Genomic DNA, 27,332 nt, shown 5'->3' with positions numbered 1-27,332 from the left:
TCTGTTAGTCCCGGGAGGAATTTCAGGGAGGGACGCTCGCATGCTGTGCCCCCCCCCCCCCCCTTCACCCTTGTCACCCTTGGCAAAGGGTGAAGGGGGGCACCCCCAGCCCTGTTCCCGTGATTTACGCCACTGCTTGTGTGTCTCTTCCGTTGTCTCAGTTTCAAATTGCACTTTTTGTTGTCAAACTTTTTAATGTTTGGCCTGTATGATTTCTCTTGTGCTATCGTCAGCCGACAGTTTGGAACGTGACGCGTTTATCGTTCATGCTCGACCGCGCATCTCCAGTATCTCATTCTCGTAGCAGAAGGGAAAGGGTGGGTCGCTCACGTATTCTGGCGTTTTCAGAGAATTTGCCTTTTCAGCGTCATTCGAACACCGGCGCCACCAACACAAGGTGGCAGCACGGCAGTACTAGTGGTGCCACCTTGAGGGGGAGCAAGCAAGTGCCTATAAGAACGCGTTCGCCTCGACTCCTCCAGCCACATTGTGCTTGCCGTTCGTGCGTGGTGCTTGGTGTTGCGCTCGTAGGTAGCGTTTGCATTCGTTGCGAGGGCTCTCAAGCCTCAGCTGCGAGCTTCGTGGGTTGCTTACTAGGTTTTCCAGAGACCTCGAGCAATGGCAGAAACAGTTGCCGACCTTCTTAGGTGAGTGCTCGACAATAAATAGTGGCCGAACTCTTTTTAAGTCGATCGTTCTGCTTTTTACACCCACTGCAGTCGAGCGAACAGTTTGTTCGTCGATGAAAACTACGCGCCGGCACTGAAGGTGAGTCAGCCTTTTCGCGTATTGAATTCGCCTTTAATATTTTGCGTTTTCTAAGTGACTACACAGTCGTGTTGCCTGCATTCAGAGACAAAACTGCCCCGAGATGTTGCTCTGAAATGCCTTTTGAAGCTCGCGCTTTTTTCTGGAAAGTTCCGTCGAAGTGACGGCGCGGGAGTGATTCGCCTAGAACAAACAACCAAGAAAGACTGAGCAGCCTAAATTTCTTTGCTCTCGCGCTTTGTGGCCATTTATTTGAGCTGAAGTTACAGAAACTACACAGGTCCGTTTGTAGTCGGTCGTTACCAGTAACAGCGTTCGAGAACACGGCGTGTTGACACGGGACAGAACGCGGCGTCCTTCATGTGTGTATAGTTGTCAGCGATGGTTTTTTACTCATGTTCGTACTACGCGGTTCCTTGTTTTTCGAAGTTCATGTAGGGACGTAGGTGCCAGGTGTTCCTTCCGTGCTAGGGGCGTCGCCGCACCTATTGAGTCTTCTATATTTTTAGGTGGACAAGCAAAACAAAGTATTGCCTGCTGAAACGTCTAATGCCACAATTTTTAACACGACAGCGTTAAGGATCCCGTGTCGCAGAAAAAACGGTGTCGTTGGCCGTGAGCGAAAAATGGCGCAGTATGTGTTGCATCTCGGTGGACACCAGAACCGCGCCGTAAGGTTAGGGATTTTCCTTCCCTTACTGCCTGGCTCGTGTGTCCAGCGAGAATTGTGAGACAGGCGTCCTTTCCTTGAATTGTCCAACGGGCAAGGCGTCGCGCCGAACGGGCGATGGCGTTCCGTGGACACCTTGACAACGCTGCGACACGCTGTCGCGTCTCTTAAATACGAATCTTAAGCGTCCTCGAATTTTTTTTTAAATTTGCGTAAGAATGATGCTCCATGCACTATGATGTAGGAACATCTAGGGGGAGCCTAGTCACGCACGTATTTAAGCTTTCAAATGGCTAATTTATCTCCAAAAACATCTCCTAATGCAACCTAAATGGCCAATGCGCATCGCATCGTAAAGGGAGGGGTAATTGATTTGAGTGCAGGTAATTGCTGGTTGCAAGTAGAAAAGAAATAAGGAGAATGGGAAAAATTATTTCTAGACGGATTTAAACAATGATTTGGCTCAAAAGCATCTCGGAATGCAACCTAAAAGGGAACACACCTCTAGTGGTAAATTGATTTGCGTGCTGTTAATGCTTCGTTGCTAGAAAAGTTAAGGCGCATTCGTAAAAAGCGGACATGAACCGAAAAATGGATTTGCACCACTGTCTTGTGCATCCAAAACAAAGGGTTAGTCCACTGCGCCACAGCAGCGACTGAAAGTGAATTTTAATTGTGTTCTTATCCATTTTCACAAATATTCTTGTTCTGATGCATGCGCAGAACCGAAGCTAGTGCGCCGGTGAATGGCGACAAGATGTCTCGTGCACAGAGCATTATTCTTTGCATAAAATATGGCTACTTGCACATCATTTCAGTATGAGTGGGGACTTTGGCATCAAAATGTCGTTTCGTGCTTTATTACAGTACTGTCTGTGGTATTGCTACTGTTAGAAGCACTTGGCATGTTATTTTTACTTGCATGGTTTTTTTTGTTTCAAAGTGACACCAGTTGGGTATTCTGTGCTACTTTCAGCTCTATAATGAAGCAGTTGAATTAGATCCATCAAACAGTGAAATCTACATGAAAAGGTCTCATGCAAATTTCAAGCTTGGAAACTGGGAAGGTAGGAAATTTGTTTGCTTTGCACCAAACTGTGACTCGGTTTGCTCAGTATTGCAGGAACTCATTTCTTCCTTTTTAATACAGCTACCATTGCAGATGTGGACAGGGCCCATAAAGATGGGTGCACAAATGCCAGAGCTCTCCTTCGGAAAGGGTGAGATGGCGTATATAGTTTCCTAGTCCTCTTGGATTAATGTTTCTTTTCATGATGCACCTCAGGCAAGCGGCATTCCACCTGGATAGATACGATGTAGCGAAGGCGGCCTTAGAAGAGGGAGCAAAACTTGGGGGTAAGTTCTTTTCAAACGTTGTGCATTGGTGGTGGGGGGAGCATACTGTCTTGCATTAAGTAACTGTCCACTTGATGCATTTGCCATGTGCTTTTTAGGGGTACAAGTGCCAAAGATCAGTTGTTTCACCAGCACAAGGACAAGATGAGATTCATAAAGCAGGAAATGGAGGGTGCTCATGCTTGCAAAAGTCTACCAGCAATTTTTTTAAAGGGGCTCTGAAACTCCTTTTGAGGAGTAAAACTCTCTTAATCTCTGTGTTGTGTTGTCATGTAAACCTGAATCAAATAATACTTCCACACGCAGCAGACTTTGCTCGCACCCTCCTTCGTTGTCGCTCGTTAGTTTTCCCGTGCCAAAACTACCAAAATGGTTGGTAAAAAGCACGACTAGATTTTCTTGCCCTTATTGGCACCTCAAACTGCGAAGCAGCATTAGCAGCACGTGTCATGATGGCACATTTATTGCTCGTCTGAGAACGATTACACAAAGGCAGAGTACCTCTCAGGTTGTCCTGTAGGAGAACAGTGAATGCAGAATTTCGAAAATGCTGAGTGGGGTAGCAATACAAATGCAGATCAGTATTGTTTTTCTTAGAATTGCAGTTCTTTATTTTCACTAATCTTCTACTGAATTTTTCTCATTTTGGTATTGATTTTGATGTCTTGTGTGTCACGTTTGCATCCCATTCTGTGTCATTGCATTGGAGTTGCTATTTTTTTAGAAATGAGTAGTGGAAATCTGCAGTGAAGAAGGCTTCCCATCACTGTGAAACTATGAAATTATGGTGACTGACAGCATTGCAAACGCTTGATGGCAGGTTCCTATTCCTACCGGACCTCTGGGAAGTCTGTTTGTAGCTGGCTAAGCCACTCTGACCAAACTGCCATCAGTAGCACATTCCTAGTACGCCATAACCTGTAGTTATTTTGGCAGCTTTGTATCTGCGCAGTGGTGGCTACATTTCTATTAAGTGCTAAATGCAGAATGGCCTGTCTGCCATGTGCAAGTCCAGTGCAGATTTGGAAAACCCCAACAGGTTGAAATTGATCTGGAGCTTTTTTATTCATGCATCTACAGCCCCTGTGCAGCTTCCGGATGTTACACCCCATATACCTTGTCATCCTGTGGTAGCTACCAAGTGTATCCTGTCTGTTTTGTAGATGAAATTTCTGGAGCACAGCTGAAAGGCACAGGTTTATCAAGACCATACAATTGCACTCCAGTATCACTGCAATTGTGGTTTGCAATTACCAGACTTGCATCATGAAAACTGAATAGCCGGCTTTGTTTTCCTGCCTTCTTCACTATTAGATGTGTTGTTTGTCTTTCTGTGATATGTTAATAGGGCTGTGCCAATGATCTTGCTGAAACGTCTCTGCAAATGTTTATTTTTTCTCTTCGTGAAACGTCACTTCGCCAATATCTGAGTGCTGTTGCACTGGCAGTGAGGGTTGCGAGGCCAATAATTACCTTTCTTGGAGTGTTAAACATATAGCATGGCCTCTTCAAGTTTGGTCTCTCCAGTACTTTTGTTTAATTGCACATGTACACTAGCCAAGCTTTTACTGTTCTCTGCTCCCATTGAGGATTGCCTTAGCTTGCAGACCGGGGCTATGATATTCAGTTCACAACATGCACTGGCTTTTGGTGTACTGGATGAATGAATTTTTGTACTCGATTGGAAATCGTGCATTACATTGCAAGTTTGCAGTCAGCCTGGTTATGGCTGTACTACAGTTCGTGCTGATGGTCTCGGGGATTTCGTCAATTCCGACACGTGCAGGTAGCAAGGAGTTCGATGACTGGATTGAAAAGTGCAATGCTGAGATAAAGCTCCTTGAGGAAGCTAAGCGTGCTGTACCTCCACCTCCTCCTGCACCTGCGAAAATTCGGTAAGTTGCTAACATTTTTTGCTGGCAGCTGCCCCACTCTGTAGCGTTTGCTGCCACTGCTTTTTTTTTTTTCTGAATGAAAATGGAGAGGCAGACTTCACCTTCCTCCTCTTTAATCATTTGGAAACTCATTGGGAGCTGTCAGTTTGGATTAGTTTCCCTCTATTCCCTTTTGTAGTTTTCGTGGTGCTTCTGTCAATGCTATGTGAACTTGGAGCTGCGACGTCTGTTATTAATTTGTCATTTCTCTTCTAGCCACGAGTGGTACCAGACAGAAAGCCATGTCATCATCACAATACTCCTAAAGAACCAGAAGCCAGAGAACATCGAGACTGAGTTTGCAGACACAGCCGTAAGCAAAATTTTGTTGGATGCTGCGCCCGGGCTTCTGGTTGGCGGTGCTGGCAGAATGTTGACTGTGCTGGTTTTGTAATTGACCTGATATATAACACTTACTATGTGCATATTGTGTGCAGAATATGAATCGTTAAAGGGCCACTGACCACCCACACCGGTGACTGAGGCATTGCCCCTAGAACGTGGTGTCACAAACATTTTTCAGGACTAATAGCACAGTTACAGCCATCTCATTTTGCCATGAGTCTGTTCCCTCTCCGAGGTTTTTAGAGCGGTGTGCGCCAACCCCACACAACAACACATGACCTGTCCACTACAGACAAATGACCCTCGGCCTAGACAGGGTCGAAATGTGCCTAGATGGAAAAAGAAACCGCATCAATATCTGCGGTTCAGTTCGCCATTCTTCAGTTCAACAATTCCGCGAGCAACACAGACTTGCAGATCAGGGAGCAGCGACATGTTGGTTTCAGTGATGCCACGACTTCCGGTGCTGTTATTCGTTAACGCAATCGACGGTAACAAACATGCCGGCTCTTGACGGGATCAATACGTGGTCGTCATACACGCGTAACTTAGTCCTGCGTGGCTCGGGATCGCCGTCAACAGGGGGTTGAGTGGAAAATGACACGACCAGCTCTTGAAGGTTGATGACAGCACTGTACTCCTGAAGGAAATCCGAACAGAGTATCAGGTCTTTGGAGCATGCGGGCAGCACAGCAAAGCAACCAGGAAAATAGCACCACGGATCTGTATTCATGACATAGACGCCAATCGCGGTAACCACGTCGCTGCCGGTGATGCAGATCTGCGGTCCAGACCAAGGGAGTCTGAACCTTTCTGATGGCCGTGGCTAACAGACTGCTCATTACAGAAAAATCGGCGCCGGTATCCACAAGTGCGGTCACATCGAAATTATCAGCAGTTACTGTAATTTCGACCGACACCAGTCGGTCACAGCACGTCATTGAGGTCTGCATTGGTCGGATCGTGGCAGTGAATCGTCGATTTCGGCAGACGCCAGTTGGTCACAGCATGTCGTTGAGGTCATGAGGTCAAGTAGTAGTCGGCCGGATCGTAGCCGTGGATCGTCGGGTGGAGGCTCTCGACTTGGTTCAATAGCGGCGGCCCTACCCCCGGAGGACGCAGTCTTCTGTTTTCCTGATGTGGGGACGTGCCCCTGAACTGGCCAGAAGATGACAGGGCGGCTTGGCGAAGAAACAGCCTTGGGGATGGTGACCGGGACTGGCATCGCTGCGAGGTCGATGGCTGCACGTTATCGGGCAGGTACTGCTCGATATCCCACGGCTGTTCTCTGTAGCGCGGTCGAGGTGCATCAGGTGAAAACCCCCTTAAGCCCATTCTGCGGTAGGTGCACAGAACGCTCCATTATTGTTCCCTCCTTGGCAAAGTCTGCCACCGGTCCTGGTGGGTCACGTACCAGTCCGGCAAACAATTCCTCTTTGACGCTGCGCATTCAGTGGCGTACCTTCTTGGCCTCGGGCATAGTAGGATCGGCATGATTGAAGAGTCGCGTCATGTCCTCGATGAACATGGCGACGCTCTCATTCGGCTGCTGCGATCTCGATTGCAAGGCGATTTCGGCCTTCTCCTTCCTTTCGATGATGTTGAACGTGGCTAAGAGCTCTTGGCGAAAAACCTGCCAGTTAGTGAAGGAAGCTTCATGGTTCTCGTACCACGTCTTCGCAGTCCTGTAGTGCAAAGTAAACATTCCATAATTTGCGCTCGCCGTCCCACTCGTTGAAACCCACCACACGGTCAAAGCTGGCCAACCAGTCTTCGACGTCCTCGAACCTATCACCATGGAATGATGGGGGCGACCGAGGTGTATGAAGGACGAACGGTGAGGAATTTGCGGAATGCTGACTTGTCTGGCTAGCCGTAGTTGATGGACGTCATGGCCGTTACAAATGTTGCGAGTTGGCCGAACTCGGATTGTAGGCCTCACAGGCGGCAGCTCGCCTTGTGGACTGGTGTTGTAGCCACGCGTTAACTGACCTCAAGGGTGTCCTCGAGGTCAGCGTATATGGACTGTTACCCAGCCACTCCATCAGATATGTTACCGAGAAATGGTTGACGTATGCAGGGCAGGCTTACTTGGTTTACCTATATGCGTAAGACTCTGCTGGGACGCCCAAGGCAGCAGGCAGCTCGAGAGATGAAGACGACAAAGCATCTAGCCCCGAGATGGCTCAAGGCTTGCCAACTACTAGGCAATACAGTTTAGCTGCGATACAGCGCCACTAGAGGAGTTTGTAGTGCGGCATTCAGACCTGCAGCTGCACACAGACAGATCAGCTTCAAAAAGATGCTACGCGAGGCCACTGGGCGGTTGCCACAGCTGAACATGCCTCATATTGAACAGCACCACTCTCGCGCTGTGCATTGCAGAGCGTAATCTTAAACTTCTACTTGCTCCATCCAGTGGCACTGCCCACTCATCCTCTTCTACGCAGCACAAATCTGTGCTCTCATAGATTCACCTTAGCCGATTTGGACAGTAATCGATGTCCAACCATAATTGACAGTGCCAGACATGATGGCGACCTCCAAATTTGCCCCGGGCCATTGCCCAAATGCTATCGCTCGACCTTTGGGTATGACTGTGTTTAAACACTGCCAGATTTTTTCACTCTCCTGCCTGGCCATCTAGCCAATGCAAGCCAAATTCTCCTTTCTCTTCACACATTTGACGGGAGGCATATGTAGTCTGGTGGAGCAGGAACAACTGTTTGTGTGCGCGAAAACAGAGAGAGAAAAGCATGCAATGAGTGGTCTACACCCATCTTTCACCAATCAATCAGAGAGATGGACCATGGATGCAGTTTCTGTTTAAGTTATATCCAAGCTTAGACAGGCCAATGTAGAGGATGAGGAGGTTTGGCTCTCCAAAGTGAGGGCTTTGATCTGCATTTCCGCTGCTTTCCGGCGTGTGCATCGCTGCATTTTGCAGAAACTTTCCAATACCTGATCAAAGCATGGGCCTTGCTTTTTTAAATGTCCAGACCCTTGTCAGTGGCCCTTTAATGCTGGGCTCTGCTACTTCATCTGAGGATAAAACAAAAGTAATTGGTTACTGTGCACCAACACCCTCCAGTGCACTGTCAAAGTGCAATGCACATCGCAGACCCTGAGCGCACATATTGTATTTATCCTGTATCATTAGATCTCATTATACTGATCTCTCATTGAAACTGAGCTTTTAGAAAAGGCCAAACAGTGAAAAACACGGGAGTAATTACTTTTTATAGCATTTGCCCAAACACTGCCATACAGCTCCAAAGGAAAGCTGTACTGTCTTAAAACTTCATAGTTGAAGCGAAACTTGTCCTGACCTGGGCCATACGGCAGCATTAGCCTTATGACTAGACCAGCCATATGGCAACCTGCATGTGAGCCGAAATCCTAAGTTGTCAAAATACTTACAGAATTTGCTGTATAATCTCAAGTTAGGGCCGCAGCTGAAAATTAAACTGTGTGGCTCTTACTAAAGATTATGCGGAAAATTCACTTGTCAATTCTGTGAAGTGCGTGCGTTTTAGGGAAAACTTTTAAACGTTCCTAAATAAATTTTTTACGGAAGCACTGTCGGCTACAGCAGATTTCAGTTATTTTGAGAATTGCATCAATTGTCTTGCGGAGTAGCATAATTTAGTGATGATCTTTTTAATTTGCAGTCTGGTGAATAGCACCAGAGTTCCTAGTTGCAGACATGATGCCATGTCAGTTTCTGAAGTGGCCCTGCAGCATGACTGAAGTGCTCTTTCTGCCCAAAACTGCAACTGAGCACGGCCTTCAAACTACCTGCACTTTTGTACTACTGCATGCACTTTCACTTGCTTCGTTCAGTACAAATGATACTAGTCGCGAAGTGTGTCTGTCGTTTCTGAGTGCGACGAACCAAAGGAAGTGCATAACATGGTTCAGCGGTGCAAGCCATTCAGATTGGATGCTGTAGGCACTGAAATACGTGATCAGTGGACGAATGTGCACTGAACTGCTCTGTGCACCTCATGAGCTCAGTTTTGGATGGAGAAAAGCACCAAATTTTTTAGTGCAGAGCTCTTGATTTCATTTTTACGTCATTAAACAAATATAATTGTTGTTCATGGCTACAAATTTACCATTAACGCTGATTGCCAGCTACCTGATTAGGATGGATTTTCTTTATATTTCGGCCCCCATCTTTAATATTTTCATTCAGCAACTTCTTGCTGAAACGTGCAGTATGTAAAATGTGTGTGCCTTTTGTTGCGTATGTTCTGCACTGAAGTGCATACAAACACAGCATGATGAGCTGTCATGTGTGATAGCAATTATGCAAGAGCCACCAGCATTTTGCTGGTATGCTGGGCTTGTCTCACCCTGAATGGACATGCTGGTTCATACTAGACTCGAAACTACTCGTACTCTGAGGAAACTGAGAAATTGTTCAAATCGTGCATAACAGTAATTGTTCAGTCAAGCAAAGTATGGGTTCAGATCTACCAGACGTCTGAATTGTGCTGATTTGAATTCGTGGGATCCTACAGTGGTCGCATGTACAGGGGGCTGTGTGTACTTGTGAATATTCTTTTTTTGTTTCAGCTATGCCTTGTTGTCCTAAATGTTCGTAAAAGAAGGCTGAAAGCTGCCCGTTTTGATCAGTTGCCACATTCTAATGGAGGTTACTGTCTAGAAAAGGCCAAAGAAACGAAGTGGAGCTATTAGTCTCCCTAGGCTGTTTTCACGAGCCAACTGCTGTGATGTCTAAGCCATTTTGGTTGGTTGTGTGCAATGCATTTATGCTCCACAAAGTGTTTGGCACATGGTATGGGCAGTAATGTTGACAATTGTGTTGTCAGTGAGGCTCGGTGACCTTGCACCAGTTTCCCCGCTACTTCTGTTCTCTGCAGATTTGGTTTGCTGCGCAACTTCCTTCTGGCGACAAATACGAGCTGTCGCTGCAACTTGCCCATCCCGTTTTTGGAGAGGAGACTACTTACAAGTGCTACTCCACCAAGGTGAGCTCAGGTTTGCTCACTTGCACATGGCCCTCTTTTTGAGGGTCACGCATTGCACATTCTTGTAGTAAGCATGGAGTCCGCGGTTGCAGTCTTGGTAGGAGAGTTTACACAGCGTAATAGATTGCACTATGCTCAGTGGAGTAACTGATGCACCATTTGTGCCAAAATGCATCAGATGCCTAGTCCTGTTATGTGCTGCTACCAAGTCCAGCTTTTGCTTACTTCTGTGCAATGTTCGTGCCAAAGCCTCACTGAAAAACTACCAGAAACTGAAACTAAACATTATGTTCTGGCTTGTATGGCCTGCCCGTTATGTTGCTGTGTATTTGCACTTTCACTGCAACCCTGCCACGGTGCATACGTGATACATGCTGTAAAAACAAGTGTATAATTTGGGCCTGCATATAATATGAGGTGTACCGTATTTACACGATTGTAAGTTAACATATTTTTTTAAATTTGAAAATCTAAAGTAAGGGGGGGGGTCGACATACAATCGAAACGAAAACATCACTATAAGTAAAGGTGAGACACACGTGGTTGCATTTTTGCTGCGTGGCTCCGTCTCATCGCTCTTGGGCTCTTGGTTCTGGCCTTGAGCAGCTGCTATGTCAACGTGCAAAACTGGCATCCCCTCCCCGCGCGCACATGGCGGCTATTGATAAACAGCAAACTGGCACCCCCATACTCCCCAAACTGACTGCGTTTGCTGATAATGCAATCCCGTTAAAAGGGAAGCTCAAGCGTCCAACCAGTTTTCTTTTTACTTTCAAATGCGCGCTTGGTGCTCAAGGGAGTGTTGATAGTTGATGGAAGGGCCGCTGTTTCAATTGAGGTGCCACCCCCGCTTGGAACAGCAGCGGTGCCGGGCAGTGTCGATAGCCGACGGAAGAGCCAACGCCATTCACGTGTAGTTTTCATTTGGCTCTGTCGCATTTGAATATTGCCGGCCGCGTTTCACAAGTTCTTAATGTAGTGCTTCGTCAGTCATCATTTGTGCTCCAGGTCCGGCAAGCAACCGGTGCTCGTTCACGGCTACATTCAAGATGGTTGCAATTTTTTTACGCCAAAGAAATGAACAGCCGCGCGCCTGGCCGCAAGTTCAACGTTCGCAACGGGTGATACAGGTGTGGCAGCTGCAACGAGGAAAATTATCAGCTGTTCCACGCAATGTCGTGACGTGGCTGTTTACGAAGTGCGGAATTTTGCTGGACGACTACGTTAGAATGCCTTGCTGTGGGACCGCAGCAGCGATCACGATGGCAGCACTAGTGGGGACGACGGCGCAAGTGTGGACGAGTGGTCCAGAGACTAACACATTTTCATTTTGGAATGTGCCCATGGGCATGCCTGCCTGCGCACGGCAGCCGATAGCGGCTGCCGCTGGATAATGCTGTCGCGTTCAACTATTCAAGGCCAAGCTTGAACAACCTCGGAAGTTTTTTTTTATTTTTCGGAAATGTGATTTGGGGCGGTCGATTTACATTCGAGTCCACTTACAATCGTGTAAATACAGTAATTTGGGGATGTTCACAACAAAATTCTCATCCGCGTATACCTAGTATGGAAAGGCTGTCAGCTCGAAGACATTCAAGAAGTTGCGGAAGCTGAAGGCCCGTGTTCACGCTGCCATGCTAGATACGGCACGTGTAGCTTGAGTACCGGTTACAGGTGCTGCACTCGCACCCACCACCCACTTGCATCCTTCTCTGCGAGCATGTGCAGACCAGTTCCAGCATACACATAAGCACAGATGTGGCGAGGCCTCTGTCAGGTGTTTCTATAGAAACAAGTCTTCCGTACAGTCAACGGCGTTCAATATTCCTCGTTTCTTGAAATAAGTCGGCAAGCTCCTTGAATGTTCGCCCAATCGTCCACGATCTAAATGAACAGCATGGCTGGAGAGACCAGGGTCCGGCGGCAGCAACCGAACACTCTCCCTACCTTGCCAGGCCACGTAGCAGCACTTGACGTGGTGCCTATGCTTTCGGCAGCTGCGATTGCTCTTCTTTTAAAAACAGCTGAGTGCTGCTTTCGTAGTCTTGATACCATGAGAAGTGCGATCGTTGTGGGTGTCGCGAGGTCAGGTCAGTGTAGTGCACTAGTGTCTACTACCCACCTATGCCACCGCTAGTTAGCACTTTGCTGGAATCATGGTGATTGGATTCAGATATAATACGGGGTGGAAATTTGACTTGCTAAAATCTGGAAAAGCACCTCTTATTATATGCAGGTTGTTGAGACCTTGTATATTGAGAAATTCTGTGGAACTGCAGTAGAATAGAAGCTATTGTGTAGCTGATAAGTGGTGTGCACTTTGCTCACACACTCTTCAGAGGCCGGCACTCCCAAACTGCTCATGTCCCTTCTGTGTCGTATGTTAGCGCCTGATTTTTTTCATAATGCTCATACCTTCTTCGACTGCGCCGTGTGAAAGTAGGACTATGTGAATGGCTTGTTCTGGATGTCTAACCGGATGTATCTATAAATTTCATATAACGGACTGTGGCGTTCGTGGGTTGGCTGCATAATCTTCGGCACCCGCTGGCGCCGTTAGCTCTGTAAAACGATGTAAAAGAGCGAATGTGGGGTTTTCCTGAGGGCAGCCTTGAGTCTTTCGTGCCGATTTCCCACGTGGTCTCACTATCATGCCCGGGCATTCAGTGCACACCCTATCGTGCTTTGAAGCCAACCTCACTGACCCTAGGCTAGCTGCAGACTGCCAAGGGCATTGTGGCAGCTAACTGTACCTTAATTTTAATGAGACAATTTTGTTGTGTGCTGCTAACTGGATTTGACCTCTTATCATTAGTAATGGCTAGTTCCAAGGCACTGCCTGCTGCAGTTTCTATGTGAAACAGGCTAGGCCTGCGAGTGACATGTCACTGAAAGATTCGAGTTGCTAGCATAGTTGCACTGCATTCTTGCTTCTAGGTTACAGATGACCTTCTCCATAGGCATGTTCTTTGTACTGAAGTATTCGTATATTCCGTAAATATTTTGCGATCCCCTTAAAGTTCGTATATATCCAGAATCTCCTGCATTTGAAATTAATTCCTTCATGAACACTAGTCCTGTAGGGTGGTTGCCAGCGCACACCAAAAACAGCCCTTGCATAAAAAGATGTGTGGTGGCAGTAACTGAGCAATGCTGTGGCATGGTTTCTGCTTGCCCGCAAATCGTTCTCCAAGTGCAGCACACTGCAGTGAATCGCGTAGTCGTACCATGTCGCAGTCGATGACTGACTGTGAATGTGCCGGTGAAGGAAGTTGTTTTCAGCCTGCGATCCAGCGCTGGTGTTTTTATCATTTGATTGCTACACAATATGCATCTGTCAAGACTTGGAAACTTTGCATCTTGAGCCATATTCAACAAGTTTCTGGTGTAAACAAAAGCCTCTGAGCCAGCCTGCATGCTGTCTTGCAGCGTAGTTTGTTTCCTTATCCTTGCTGCCTTCAGTGGCAGTAGAATCGATGCAACTGCCATCATCAGCCGTCGCAAAATTCACATGGTGTTTAAGCATCCAGTGTGTCGTGTGGAAAATTTCCCGATTCCTTGATTGTGGAGCTGACGCATGCTTTTGTGAAAGTGCTTAGAACGTCATCAGATGTGGCCGTTCCTCTTGACAGCCACTTTAAGTGGCACGAGAAATTGCCTGTGGAATTTCAACTGCTGAAGCTAATCATATCAGTGTTGTTCATTTGATGGGGGAAGTAAGTGCTGAATCTCATTGGCACCATTCAGGGTGCACTGTGGTGTTTACAATATGGTGGAACCACCACCCGAGTGCTAAGTGGGGTTACATCATGCCGAGAGCATCTTGTGCGAGGCCACATTCCAGTGTCAGTGCTTGATACCTTAGTTTCATTGTGATTGAAACATGAACCATTGCTTTTGGGGGGAAAGGGCAGGATACTATCTCGCTGCTCGGACACCTGAACTGCGCCATGGGGGAAGTGATATAGGAGGGAGCGCAAATCTGTGAAAATGTGCTGGAAAGCAGGGCTGTGGAGTAATTGCAACCACCTTGCGTTCTGCAACGAGCACAGACTGCGCAGCACACTGAAGCTTTTTCCACTTCACCTCCATAAAAATGACTCCCGTGGCCAGGATTTATAGGACTACTTATGGTCGACTATCTGCATTTAGTGACACGGTTCAGTCTCCACATGGCTATCGGATGCTGTGATAAATTATGCATAATGCTCCAGTACGCTTTTTTGGACAGTGACTGCATAGTATGTGTGCTGCAGAGCATGCACTGTCTGTACATTGCCGCAAGTGTAAATTAGACTATGTATACTCTTGGAATGACATGAATATCCATAGTGTGACTGAATATCGACACTTCGGTGTAGTCATCATTTGTGACTTAAACTGGACTACGCATGTTCAAAGCATAGCTAGCAAAGCAATGAACAAGTTATTTTTCCTTAAAAAGGCCTTTCGTCATTCTACATTTGATACAAAACTTCTTGCTTACGCCACCTTTATCTGTCCCTTCTTAGAATATGCTAACATAGCTTGGTTCCCCCACACTAAAAACGTTCAAACACTCGAAATGGTCCAAGGGAAAGCAGTGTGCTTTATCTTCAACTGCTACGGACGCATGCATTCAGCCACAGATCTTGTGCAAGGCTGGGCTTCACACGCTGTCTAGCCGTCCCAAATTACACCGTCTAAAGTTTTTGTATTTACTGCTTAATAATGCATTAAAGACGTCTCCCACAGACTTTGTTGGTATAAACACAACTAGACGAACAAGTCACAAGCATGCACTCACCCTTGAAGAATATTTCTGTCGCAGTAATACTTTCAGATATTCTTTTTTTCCACAAGTTGGCCGAGATTAGAATCGCTTGCATCCATCAGTCACAGCCCAGCGCACCATAGACAAATTTATTACCCTCGCTGAGAGCTCTGTGCTTTCATTCCTCTCGCCATAACCTTGTTCATAATCTTGTAGTACAGTGTTCCTCTCAGTGCATTTATTGTATTCAAGTGCTATCATCAGTTTTATGGCTCGATTGCTTTATTTATTATTGTCATGTGTATTGCATGTTTTGCCTCTATTTTTGACTCTACAAAAATATTAGCACTGAACCTATATTTGTATGTTTTGCCCTCTCCTGTAAAAATCCCAAGAAGGGATTGACAGTATTCCGAAATAAATAGTTGTTGACAGAATATTTCCCCACACAGCAATCGTTCTAGTTGCATTGAGAACATGAAATTTCACGTGTTCACTCGCTCCTGTTCATGTTGCAGAGCATGGTGCTTGCTTTATGAGTGCGGTACTTGTTTCATTAATGCTGTCGTATTGTGTGCAGGTTGAGATAAAGGCCAAGAAGCAGGAAGGCATCAGGTGGAGCAGCTTGGAGTACGACGAATCGGCATCACTCTGCCCAGCCCCTGCAATGTTCTCTGGCAAGTTGCTTTCCTCATGCATGCATACATTTGTGTGCAGTCAGTTCATAATTCTGACTTGGAGGGGACTGAAAATTTCTTTAGATTATGCAGAGTCAAAGTCCGCGGAAGCTTCTATTCCCTTCATGTCGAATGTGTTGACAACTGAATTTTTAATCGCTGCATTTCTTTGTGGTGCAAGAGAAGTCTTCATGAAATCAAGGGTTGGTTTCGACGGGATCTTGTCTGGCATGGAAAAATCTATTGAGTGTCGCAAAAAAAAATGTACTGTAAAAGCTTCTTAATTTGAACTTCAAGGGACTAGAAAAAAATGTTCAGATTATCAAATGATCCCAAACAAAAACCATTAAGAACAGTTTGCGTTGCAGTAAATTTATTTGCCGAAACACTGAGTAATGGTTGCTTGTTTTTGTTACGAGAATGGCGGTTACAGTGACGGTCTTTAGCAGTGAGTTCTGCCGTTATCGCATCGCACAGCTCTCAAGCGGCGACGTTGCTTGTGGGGAGACTTCACCACACAAACAGCTAGTGAAGAGCGCGCAGTCTCGATGCACTGTAAGGACGGAACACGAATGGAAATGCTCAGTGGTGCTGAAGTGGCAAGAGAAAAAAATGGCCATATAACAAGACTAGCAGTGCGTTAACCAGTGCCCAAGAAGGCCCGTAGCTAGGCTTTGGTCGCTGGCTGATGCAGGCTGGTGCAAAGCTCGGAAAAGTGAAGCCAAAACTATGCAATGTGACCATCCTCGTAGTAGATTGGGCTATGTGTTCATCTACACGCTTGTCATTGCGCGCACGTCAAGAGGTCCGCGAGCAACTCTGCAGCATGCAGTTCAGGTTTAAGATAGGGCTATTTGTACAATCGCTTGTTGCACTGCTCTTCTGTTCGAATTAACCAATGCGAGACCTATAACACTTGAATTTGCCAGCGTAAGACACTATACCCTTGCGTGCACATTCGCTGGGACTGCGTTGGCAATTTAAATTGTCCAGATTTCCAAATTAACGAGCCTTTAGTGTACCCTCCAAAGCTTGCACAAAAGAACCATTGACATTTTGATGCCCATGCAGGGTGCCTTGATCACTGGAAGCAAAGGGAATTTCGAAACATCAGTGGTTTATTTTCTTTTGTACAAGTTCTGCTGAGCAAGCATTTTCTGCAAATCTCAGTAGGTGCTCATTTAGGTACCCTGAATCTGGAAATAGCGACGACGAGTGCAATGATGTGCTGGCAAAGGTAATTTCCTTTCTGTGCAAGTGTTGCACATTCTAGCTAATTGGCACACAGAGCTAAAACGATACAGGACATCCAAATACTGTTTCATTGGTTACCTATTGGCCTGGGAAAATGTTCTTTTGGCGCTCAAAAGAAAGTAGCTGTAATTCACTTTTATTGATGTTAGTCAAAGCTGAAAACTGTACTTAACACCTAAAGTGGATACTGTCAACCTCTGCCTTGTGTGATGGATGTCACTAAAACATCAGCAGACTTTTGTGGTACAGAGACCCAAATGCTCGTGTCTCCACTCATTGGCAGCTTTCAGCGGCTGGTCAGACGCACCCAATGAGTGTGCATGCTCCTCGCAAGCATGTTCCAAAGGTGCACTGTCACCATTTGCATGTATGCTATTCTGTCTCTACCCTCTGCTTGTGAGGCCTAATTAGGGCTTTAATGCGACATTGGGCAAATGAGCTGTGTGGTTCTGTTGTCACATGGCAAGAGGAAGATCAAGGCAGCTTAGCTGCTTTCTATTGCTCCATGTCCCTCGCCCTCACCATTGGAGGGTATTGCTTGCAGAGCATTGCTGCTCCTTAGTCTAGCGAAGCTGGTATCTGAAGTATTTTTGGCTGCCCCTGTGGTGGTTGTGACCATGGAAGTGATGCTGTCAACTTGTGCAGCACTTACTGGCTGTCAAGGCTTCCAACTTTTGCTATGTATGCAGATAGGCTGTTTGCATTAACTTTGCAAAATTGTAAGAGTATGAGGAAACAGTTGTGGACAGCATTTCATTTGCTTACATTGTGAACTTCTTTCATTCAACATCCCCATCCATCGCTGTAGATTTTCATCTCTTCTTTCTACATCTGCACCCATGTGTTAATGTTCTTAATTATTTTCTCGGTGACTTCAAGAAGTGTTGCAGGACCGTCGTAAGGTGTCTGCGATGCATTAATATTTAACCTCGCAATCTTTGCTTTAACTTTTGCCCAGGGAGATGAGCAGTGCCATTTGTGTTGTGCAGTTCCAGAGGCCACAGTGATCGAGAAGGTGCCTCCAGTTTTCAAGACCAAGAACTGGGATAGCATCGTCAAGGAGACTGAGAATGAGAAAGAAGAAGGCGACGCAGCTCTGAATGCCCTCTTCCAGAAGATCTATGCCGAGGGCTCGGATGATGTCAAGAGGGCCATGAACAAGTCATTTGTGAGTTTTCTCCTCCTTGTCTCCCTAGCCTTGAGCCGGTCTCCTTTCTAGACTCAGCCTAACTCCTAAGTTGCAAATGGCTTCTAGTAAATTTACAAGATAATTTTATTTACTTTTCTTTGATTTGACTTGCCACGGTGTCTCCATGGTTTCTTTTTATTCTACTAGATTACAAGGTTGTAGGTTAGTCCTGAACGTGGCGGTCATGCAGTTGAGCCCAAATATATCCAACCCGCATATTTCGAATTATTGGCTATATCGAACATAAAGATTATCACCTTGAAAATACTATTTAAAAGTATAGGGCAGTTGCATAGTATATCTAACTCTATCTTCGCGTGGCGTTCAATATTTCGAACGCCGCGCCGCGCCCCCGGGAGGTGCATTTTCCCCAAAGACTCTCATCTCCGTTTGCACAACACCCGACTAGCGGCTACATATGCTAACCATGCCTCCTCGGGAAAGAGGAAACCAGTCATAAGGGAGGGCAATGCCTCCTTACTAGTGAGGGAGGGAGAAGAGAGAACTGGAAACAGCCAGGCATGGCCCCCGCAATAGAGCGCACGCGTGCCGCCGGAGCCAATCGTGGAGGCTGTGAACCAGGCAGTGGTTGCCCCGCTGCGCTCCACGACTGCCACGACTAGCACCAACAGCGCATTTCCGCTCGATTTTCTCCCACTCCTTCATTTCTTTGTGCCTCCTCGACAGACGCCAGTAGACTCCATCGGTCAGTGCAGGGCCTGTCTAATTTTTCGTGTGCGTGTCTTTGTTTCAACGCGCTGTCATCTAGTGAGCTATGGCATCTACGGACATAACAAAAAAAGAGAAAGAATATGGACTTCGCAACAAAGCCTGAGGTGATCCTGCGTGTGGAGAATGACGAAAAGAAGTCCTCCGTGGCACACGCGTTTGGCATTCCGCGGAGCACTTCTAAGTACGCTGTTTCAAAAACAAAACAAGCAGGACATCATGCTCAAAGCAGGTGGGCAAAGCCGCTTGGGAACATGTCATGTGCCTCTGTTGCTTTCGACAAAGTTGAGAAGGCGCTATATGCGTGGTTTCTCAGTCCGAGCTCAAAACATCCCTGTGGATGGCCCCATGTTAATGGAGAAGGCTAAACGGTTTGCCATGGCTCTTGGCAAAGATCTTTTGTGGTGGCACTGGGTGGCTGCAACGGTTCAGAAACAACCACGGCATTGTGGGAAAAGCCATTTCAGGTAAAAGTGGGGCTGTCAGCAGCCCGGAGATGCAGCAGTGGCTTTCAGAGGAGTGGCCGAAGATCACTGCAAAGTTTGCAAAGTCTTCAATGCAGACGAGACTGGTCTCTTTTGGCAAATGCTGCCGAATAAGACATCGATCTCCTTGTGAGCTCATGTCACGGCGGGAAAATGAGCAAAGTGCGTGTTATGGTCCTGCTTCCGGCAAACATGGATGGCTTGTGCAAGCTGTGTCTGTTTGTTATTGGAAAGAGCACGTCACCGTGCTGATTCAAGAATTGCAAGCAGCTTCCCGTTTGCTACAGCTGTAATAGAAAGGCCTGGATGACTCGCCAACCTTTTGTTGAATGGCTGCCGGCTTGGGATGCTGAGTGTGGCAGGTTGGGCCGCCAAATACCGTAAAAATTCTCTATAATACTAGGTTTTTTCCCCCATAATTTGTCCTAAAATTCTGCCTCATACAGTAAAACCCCGTTAATTCGAATTTCACTGGACCGGAGAAAATGTCCGAATTAACCGAATGTCGAATTAACGAGGTTTCGACAATAACTCAAAAAATGCCTAAAACATCGGCATACCTTTACGAAATAACTGGCTATTTTTGCTTGTTGCATGTGAGAAATTTGAGTGGAAAGCACAATTTTTCGGAGTTCTTGTAGGTGGTGCAGTCCGTGCAGACTGTCGGGAGAAACGACACAGATGTCCTCAAATTTTAAAGGAGTCATCGGCCTCTTTAGCAGTGCGGCGCGGCACTTCACACACATACATGACTGGCACATTTCCGCCACCAGAGTCGGGCTCTTCGTCGTCTAGTACGTCCAGTATTTCGACGTCATTGAGGCGAACGGGAACGGCGACGTCACTGTCAACATGGACGTCCAGCGGGACATCTGGAGGCAGAAGTCTGTCGAAGCGACTGTCATCTTCCTTGGCATTTTCGTTAATATCCGCATCCCCGGCTTCCAAAGAATCACCATCACGGACAAAGCCACTGTGTCTGAAGCAGTTTGCAATTACTGCGGGGGGCGTGTTGCTCCACACATGCTCCAATATGTGCACTGCACTGAGCAGAGTTACTTCATATTTTTTTCTTTGCCTCCATACAGAGCAACATGCGCTCAAGCACTTGTCTTCTGTATCGGCCTTCCACATACTGAATAATTCCCTGATTCAGAGGCTGCAAGGAAGCCATTGTGTTAGGTGGCAAAAAAAGCAGCTGTGTGTTTGTCAGCCCAGACACATTATTGTGCGCACTACAGTTATCTAGCACAATTAGCACTTTGTGCGATTTCGCACAAAAGCGGCGGTCCAGTTCGTGCAGCCAGGCCTGAAATATCGCTGAGGTCATCCACGCCTTTCGATTCGAGCGATAGTCTACAGGAAGTTTCTTTATGCTTTTGAAGCATCTCTGCTTTTCTGCTTTGCCGATTATCAGTAGCGGTAGACGCTCCGTGCCAGATATGTCGGCAGCCAGCTAAGCTGTTGCTCTGTCCTTTTTTTTCGCCAACGCAAGGGTCCCCCTTAAATGTGATGGTCTTATCCAGCAGGGCTTTGTAGAATAGGGCAGTCTCATGTGCGTTAAAAATGTCGCAGGCATCATAATCTGCTAGGCATCCGGGTAATCCGGCCCTCCAATCTTCGACAACACCTTCATTCACAGCCCCTTTCTCGCCGCACACGCTTTGGAAGATCAGGCCCTGTCTTTTCTTGAATCGGTCAATCCAGTCTTCGATGCTGAGCTTCAGCACGTACTTTTCGGCCTGCGTACAGACAAGGGGGCCACTCAAAGGCAGCTGTGCATCGCGTGAATCTGCAATCCATCTTGGCAAGGCTTCTTCAAGTTTTGGGTGCGCTGCCGTTCACAGTCTCTTCCTTTTGTCAGTGAACTTGTCGCTGTCATACGCCTAAAGAATCTCCTGCTTCATTTTTCACGTACGTGCTGAATGTGCTTCTCTTCATTTGAACTTATTCATTGTGACGTGCCGAGACACGTCTGCCTTCATGGCTTTCAATATTTCTACTTTCGCTGCCAAATCCTTCGCTTCATAGTACTTCGCCCACTTCGGTGGGGCACGAGATCACATGTTGGCGCGGCAACGATGCGACGGGTACATGCAGGATGTCAAGAAAAAAAGGTTAAACGGAAAAAAAAGAAACACACACACACAAGTTCTGCCGTCCTCCCACACGCACCTGACTCAAACCAATAAAAACGACGACGAAAAAAAAAACTGCACAACTGCGCAAACAAAAGACAACGTCGGAAATGGCGGACAGAAATAGTACAAAGAAGGAAAAAAACGGGTACCAGGATTGCTAGCATAGACCGATTAACTACCGTGGTGATAACCGTAGTGGTGCAGAGGTAGTGCCAAGTGCCAAAAGCGACTGCAAAGCCAGAAGTACATCATTGCCGCCATGTTGTTTGAAACGTAGCTTTGTCTATTAAAACATGGCGGCCTTGATGTCTTCCCGCCCTTTCGGCATTCCTAGCACATGCAAGCTTGGCCTTCGAGATCGGTGCACGCAAAGCGGAGATGCCATCGCTGGTGGTGCGATTTGAACACGACTCCACGAGCTGTCTAAATTAACCGAAATACGACCAAATATGTCCGATATGTGCCATAGGGTTATGTACATGTTTGAATGGACCAGATGGCGCATCCAAATTAACCGAATTTCCAAATTAACGGGCGCTGAATTAACAAGGTTTTACTGTACTATTTGCGGATCCGAGCAAAAATTTTCGAAGTTGGTCAAAGTTTTGGTTTCGTTATATATTGAGCCGTGGCTACAGCTTGGCTTCGTTACTTGCGACAAACGACGTCACGATGTCGTTTCTTTGTTGTTCATCTGTTGGGTGCGCCGAGGGTTCGTCGTGTGCCTGTTGACAACGCACATGCTCGCATGTAAGCCACACTTCGGGAAGTGGATGTGTTTTTGGGAGAAAGATGTCAGGGTCTCAAACAGTACTCGGCTGCTTTCAAGTGAAAAGTGATCTTAGCTGCGGAGAACATCAGCAACAGTGTGGCCGGGAGACAGTTTGGTGTCGCCGAGGGAAGCGCACTGCTTATTGAAGTAAAATTCAGCTATCCATCCAGTTTCCTTGCCTTCAGGTAGGCAGTCGGCTTGCTTACTAGCATTGAAATTGCGGTTTTGGTTTTTCAGCGTGCGCTGCACATTTTCTGCCGACTTGTGCATATTTCAAATACAATCTTGAAGGTCGCGTCTTCGAGCGGTTCGGCAGCAATAGTCGCGGAGTCTTCAGTTCCACCCAAGAAAGCAGCCTTGCGCTTCGTTGTGGAAGTCTATGCCATCTGCTGCAGTTTTCAATGCGCTTTCCTTGTAATTGTTTCGACCTCGGAATGTTGCAGCATCGGGGTGTTTCGCCGAACACGACCGCTGTCCCAGGTTTTCGTGTCTGCGGCCGTCGTTGCGGTTAAGCCTAACCCAGTTCCCACATCTCAATAAGATTCGGGCGGTCGCACATCCGTGATGCTTCCGGTTTTTGCGGAGCTGTTCTTCTTAAAGTTGTCAGTGACTTTTTCTTCTTTTCGAAATTTTTTCCGAACTCTTTCCAAAGGCCACCAACAACGATACTCAGACAAGATGGCTCCCGCTTGCAGCCTGCCACAGATCAGATAAGTCAAGCAGACGACGGGAAGCGTGTCAGCCAATGAGAGGACGTGTTTCAGTCATGTACACAGACTAGCGAATAACAGCGCACGTTGAGACTTTTGGTGCCTTTTTCTGCAACTAATAAGCATACAAGTGCAGCAGTGGCGCGAAATTGAACACGAAAAGCTGCTCTTTCGAATGAGACCAAGAATGACAGCTGCATGTCGCCAAAAGAGCACGCTTTCTGCGCCAAAATCTAGAGTATGCATGGGTCTGCATTTTTTAATGTATTACAGTTGAAATATTGACTCCGGAGTTCTGGAAATTCAGACTAGTGTAAAATGGCTGAAGATTTCGAAAAATTTTTTTTTTTTGTGCCCCGAAGCAGTCTTCCTGCCGAATTTTCGCTAATATCGAACTATTTTCCAATCTCCTTAGAATTAGATTGGGGTTCGGCTGTACTTCAATGGAAGTTAAATACAGAAATGCCAGTGTGCTGTACTGTTGGAACATTTTAAATAACCCTAGCGGATGTAAATAAATCCAGAGCCTTCCGCTATGGCATCCCTCATAGCCAATGTGCTACTTTCAGACTCTAAAACTCTGTTCACAGTTCAGTTTTTTCCTCTTTCATCTGTCTGTAATTCGCCACAGGTTCTCCCATGCTGTAGCTTAGTCTGTTTTGTTGCCTTCATGTGGTGTCGATGGCCTTTGTAATGAATAGTGTTGCCAACTTCCTTTTACTGCTCTTAGAGAATGTTTGCCACCTCTGAAAGCCTTTGGCAGTAGTGAGGTACACAGCATATAGTAGAACCTCATTAATTCAAAGCATTTTATATACAGTTGCCGACTAATTTTTCAGGCGCCGCAGCACCTGGAAAATGGTCCGAATAATGTAACAGTCCGAAAAATTTGCGAACTTAAAAAAAAAGTTTTTTTTCTGTGGAGAACCGGCTTTCTAAATCTTTAAAATCTCCGCTCCCCTTGTTCTGCTTATACAAGCGGTAATATTAGACTGTATGTCAGCCATAGTCATGCTTTCGTCATTTCTGCGCTCTCTCGTGTGACGATACCAGATGGGTGACACGGCCGCAAGTCATGCTGCGAACAAATGCACCCGCCGCATGAAGCAGCTGCAGTCAGTATGCGTGGGGCGATGACGCTTGCAAAGGCAGATGTTAGCTCACGGGAAGACTCGAGCAGAAGCCAGCGCCTTTGAATGCATTCCCCCTCCCTCTGGTGGTGTCGTCAAAGCCGCAGCGGACTCTGCGGTTGTCCCGTTGTACCCTTTTCAGTCCAACCGCACGCTCTTCGTTCTCCATCGTTATGGCCCACAAATAGCCAAGCCTATCTAAGCCAGTCCCTCAGATTCACTCCGTCAGGGCCCGCTGCCCACTGATTCCGTTCAAATCAGAGACGCGCCTTTCACTGTGCTGGAGAACGAGTTGGTTGTGGCAGCGATTCCCGCGCGTCTATACTAGTTTGAAATAACGAACTTTCGGTTGAAAAACGATCTCCAGAGTATTGTAGGCATCTGCTTTAGTCCAAAAATTGTTACTTTTAGACCCCACAAGGTCCGAAATATTGGTCATGAAATTGTACACATTCCTATGATATGCGCGACGGTTCCTCAGTGAAGTCCAAATTATTGGAGTCTGAAAAATCGCCACCAGAAATTCGGTCACCAGAAATTCGGTCTTACTGCCTTCAGCATCTGCAAGATGTGGTCTCTCATCTCTCACGATTTAACATTGTTATTGGCAACGTTCTGTGCCATTTGCGGGCGCATTTATACACAGTCATTGTCAGCATGCGCAAGAGCAGTGCCCAAGGTCCTATCTCAGATTAGTGCCCAGATGTGCGCAACGGCTTGTGATAGGAGCAGCTGTTGTTGGCAAGAGTAAGAGGGCACGTGATCCATTGCAGCAATCGAAGGTTGAAGTGTGCGGTGTATCAATGAGTTCTGTGCAGCACGGGGCGAGTGAAGTCTAAACACTCCAGACGCAGCCGAACACTTTAGCAGTCGAGTGGTGGGGAACTGCAGAGGGTTGTTCTGGTGACCCTGTCGCAACTGTGCCATGATCTTAGTCGAAGTGCTGTCACTGTCTGTGCAACAGCGTGTGAGGTGTTCTTGAGAGAGCACTGAAAGAGAGGGCTCGCGAGCCGATTGCCGAACTCTGCTGTTAATTTTTTTTTATGGGAAATCTGGAAAAGAAGTATACGAGCCAGGAATTGCAGTCAAGAGCATCGTGTGAGAAAAAAATTGTTGTGGAAACGCATGACTTGCGGGCACATTGCTCAGTCTGGTATTACTGACTCGTGGTGGCAAGGGCGTGATTCCAATTTGACACCAGTTTGAATCAAATCTATGGTCACCTGTGGGAAACTGTGAAGGTCTCGATTTTCGAACCCGGTTATTCACACCAAAAGTTCCGTTTCTGACTTCTCGGACGATTCGATAATTCAGACCATTTTTATAGTCCTGCCTTGTTTGAAGAGTATTTCAAAGAGAAGATATCTGAAGAAGGGTTAACCACCTTCTTCCGCCAGGCAGTGTGTGTCTAGGCGGCCTGAACTGCCATTTCCACAGGGGCATTCATGACCACTTATCCCCAGGGCCATAATATGCAGGCTAAGTATAATACTTTGCTCAAAAAGGAAGCTGCAGCATTGCGAAGCACAGTGGAATTCGTGGGCTTCTAATAGGCTAGCCAACTTTTAAAACATATGGTTTCAAAGGCTGTTTATGTGTGGTTTTGTTGTTCCATGCTCTTTAATGCTCATGTGGTAGTGGTAGTTCAAGCTGCCTGGACACTCGCTGCTCTTTGATCAAGCACATCCTTTTTGTTGCAATTCACGAAGGTTCAAATGCAGTAAAGTGCGCTCATGAGTAACATGGTCTTTATAAGCGCACCAGCTCTAAACAGAGCTTCAACACCCTGAACATGCACTGCTCTATAATGGGCTGTCTTAAGTTATATATTTCGTAGTTGGTCGCACACGGTTGCAACATCCTATGTAGTTGACCTCCATTGTGCTACAGAAGCGGAGTTCTGTTGCAAGCTCTGTGGACAGCTTGAGCCAGTTTCTTATTTCTGCAGTTTAACCTGGTTCTTCTGCTAGTTTGTCACAGTGCCCCTCCCAGTCCATTCCAGACTACCCCACGCCCCAAGCGTTTTTCAGATTACTTGTGCATGGTATTGCAACTTTGTTGCATGTGCTGTTTCAGACATAAGCTACTTCTCTTGCTGTCTGAAACCACAAGTGCCACTGATTTCAGCCTTTCGCTTGTAATGGCATTTTCATTGCGCTCCGTCCACCATTGTGCTGCAGCATATTGCATTGTTGCAAGGTTTGCTCACAATGGTATCCCATTTGTGTTCAGGACCAGCCTCTTACTGTTTGTGTCATGTCGTGTGTCATGTCATCTTGGGTTATGTGAGGGACAAGGTGGTATGGACAGCAGGAGCATCTGCTTTGATTCATCTTATTTTTTCCCTGTATATGGAACTTCCTATGGGCGGGGAATGGCAATGCCACAAGTATAACTATCGTGCTGCTGGTCGTTACTGGGGTGGGTTGAGGTCTAGGTACCTTCATAGTGTTGGGCATGGGGAAGAGGGTGCAGTAGCATTGCTCCAAAGGAAAGAATATTCGAGGTCTTTCTGGCTTGTTACATCGCACAGGTTCTGAGATTCCATTTTGCATACATGCTTGACTGGCGCTGGTCACTGAGGTTTTGCTGGCTGCAGTAACGTTGGCATGCATGACTGTTCTGTATGTGCTTCATTTTTTTTTTTCAGTATTTATGGAGGTGACCGCAGACTAGGTTTGTAGCTTCCGGGGGGAGTATTCAGTCTCTTAGAAGTGTCTGCTTTTGTCCGCCCTGATTGCTACGGAGTCCAATGTAAACTCTTGTAAACACAGCGACACCAGCATACTAACCCATGGTCTCGAGCTTATATCAACTTATATGTTGCAGTGCATTGCAAGAATGTCGTAAAAGTGTGTGAATTAATGCATGCTCAGAGTTGCTCATTTTGCTGCATATTGCAGTCTTCTTAGCTCGAAGGGAGCTTGGCATCTTCTGTAAAGCGTAAATAAGGGTGATTTGGTCTTGTTTGCTTGTGCTGTATGTTGTGCTGCTACCTGCCTGTGCAGATGGAGTCCGGGGGAACTGTGCTGAGCACAAACTGGGACGAGATTTCCAGCCATACTACTCCCGTCAAGCCACCGGAAGGGATGGAGTACCGCAAATGGCAGCAGTGAAAGAGCTGTCCTGTGTTCTTAAGTTTATTTTTTTCCTGCTTGTGTTGCATGCAAAGCTTTTAAGAAGCAGTTGTAAAGATCAAACAGCATACTTGATTGTTTGGATGCTTTGTTTGAGTGTGTAATATACTTGTTTCGTTCTTCGCTACAACTATTTCACAGTGCATGACTTTTTAACATGGACTGCTTGTAATAAAATGTTCTTCAGTCCTTTTATTTTGGTGTGTAGTTCTGTCTGTAAATTGCTTGGTAAACTCGCTCCTTGCACAGGTGTGCTCAATTTATACAGAACTGACCCACCAGAAT

General features: G+C 46.6%; 1 protein-coding gene across 1 annotated transcript; it reads left to right on the top strand.

Annotated features, from left to right (window-relative positions):
* Positions 1-480: 480 nt before the first annotated feature.
* On the top strand, positions 481-27,242 carry Sgt1 (suppressor of G2 allele of skp1). The gene is made up of 11 exons (XM_077661553.1): positions 481-647; positions 720-768; positions 2,415-2,505; positions 2,589-2,658; positions 2,724-2,794; positions 4,581-4,689; positions 4,945-5,041; positions 9,963-10,070; positions 15,404-15,500; positions 17,744-17,922; positions 26,919-27,242. The coding sequence occupies exons 1-11, from the start codon at positions 619-621 to the stop codon at positions 27,024-27,026; spliced, it is 1,008 nt and encodes a 335-aa protein (XP_077517679.1). The 5' UTR covers positions 481-618; the 3' UTR covers positions 27,027-27,242.
* The last annotated feature ends 90 nt before the right edge of the window (positions 27,243-27,332 follow it).

The sequence above is a fragment of the Amblyomma americanum genome, chromosome 4 (genome assembly GCF_052857255.1).
Source record: "Amblyomma americanum isolate KBUSLIRL-KWMA chromosome 4, ASM5285725v1, whole genome shotgun sequence".
In the NCBI taxonomy this organism is placed as follows: domain Eukaryota; kingdom Metazoa; phylum Arthropoda; class Arachnida; order Ixodida; family Ixodidae; genus Amblyomma; species Amblyomma americanum.
This window is presented reverse-complemented; position numbering and strand designations above follow the sequence as displayed.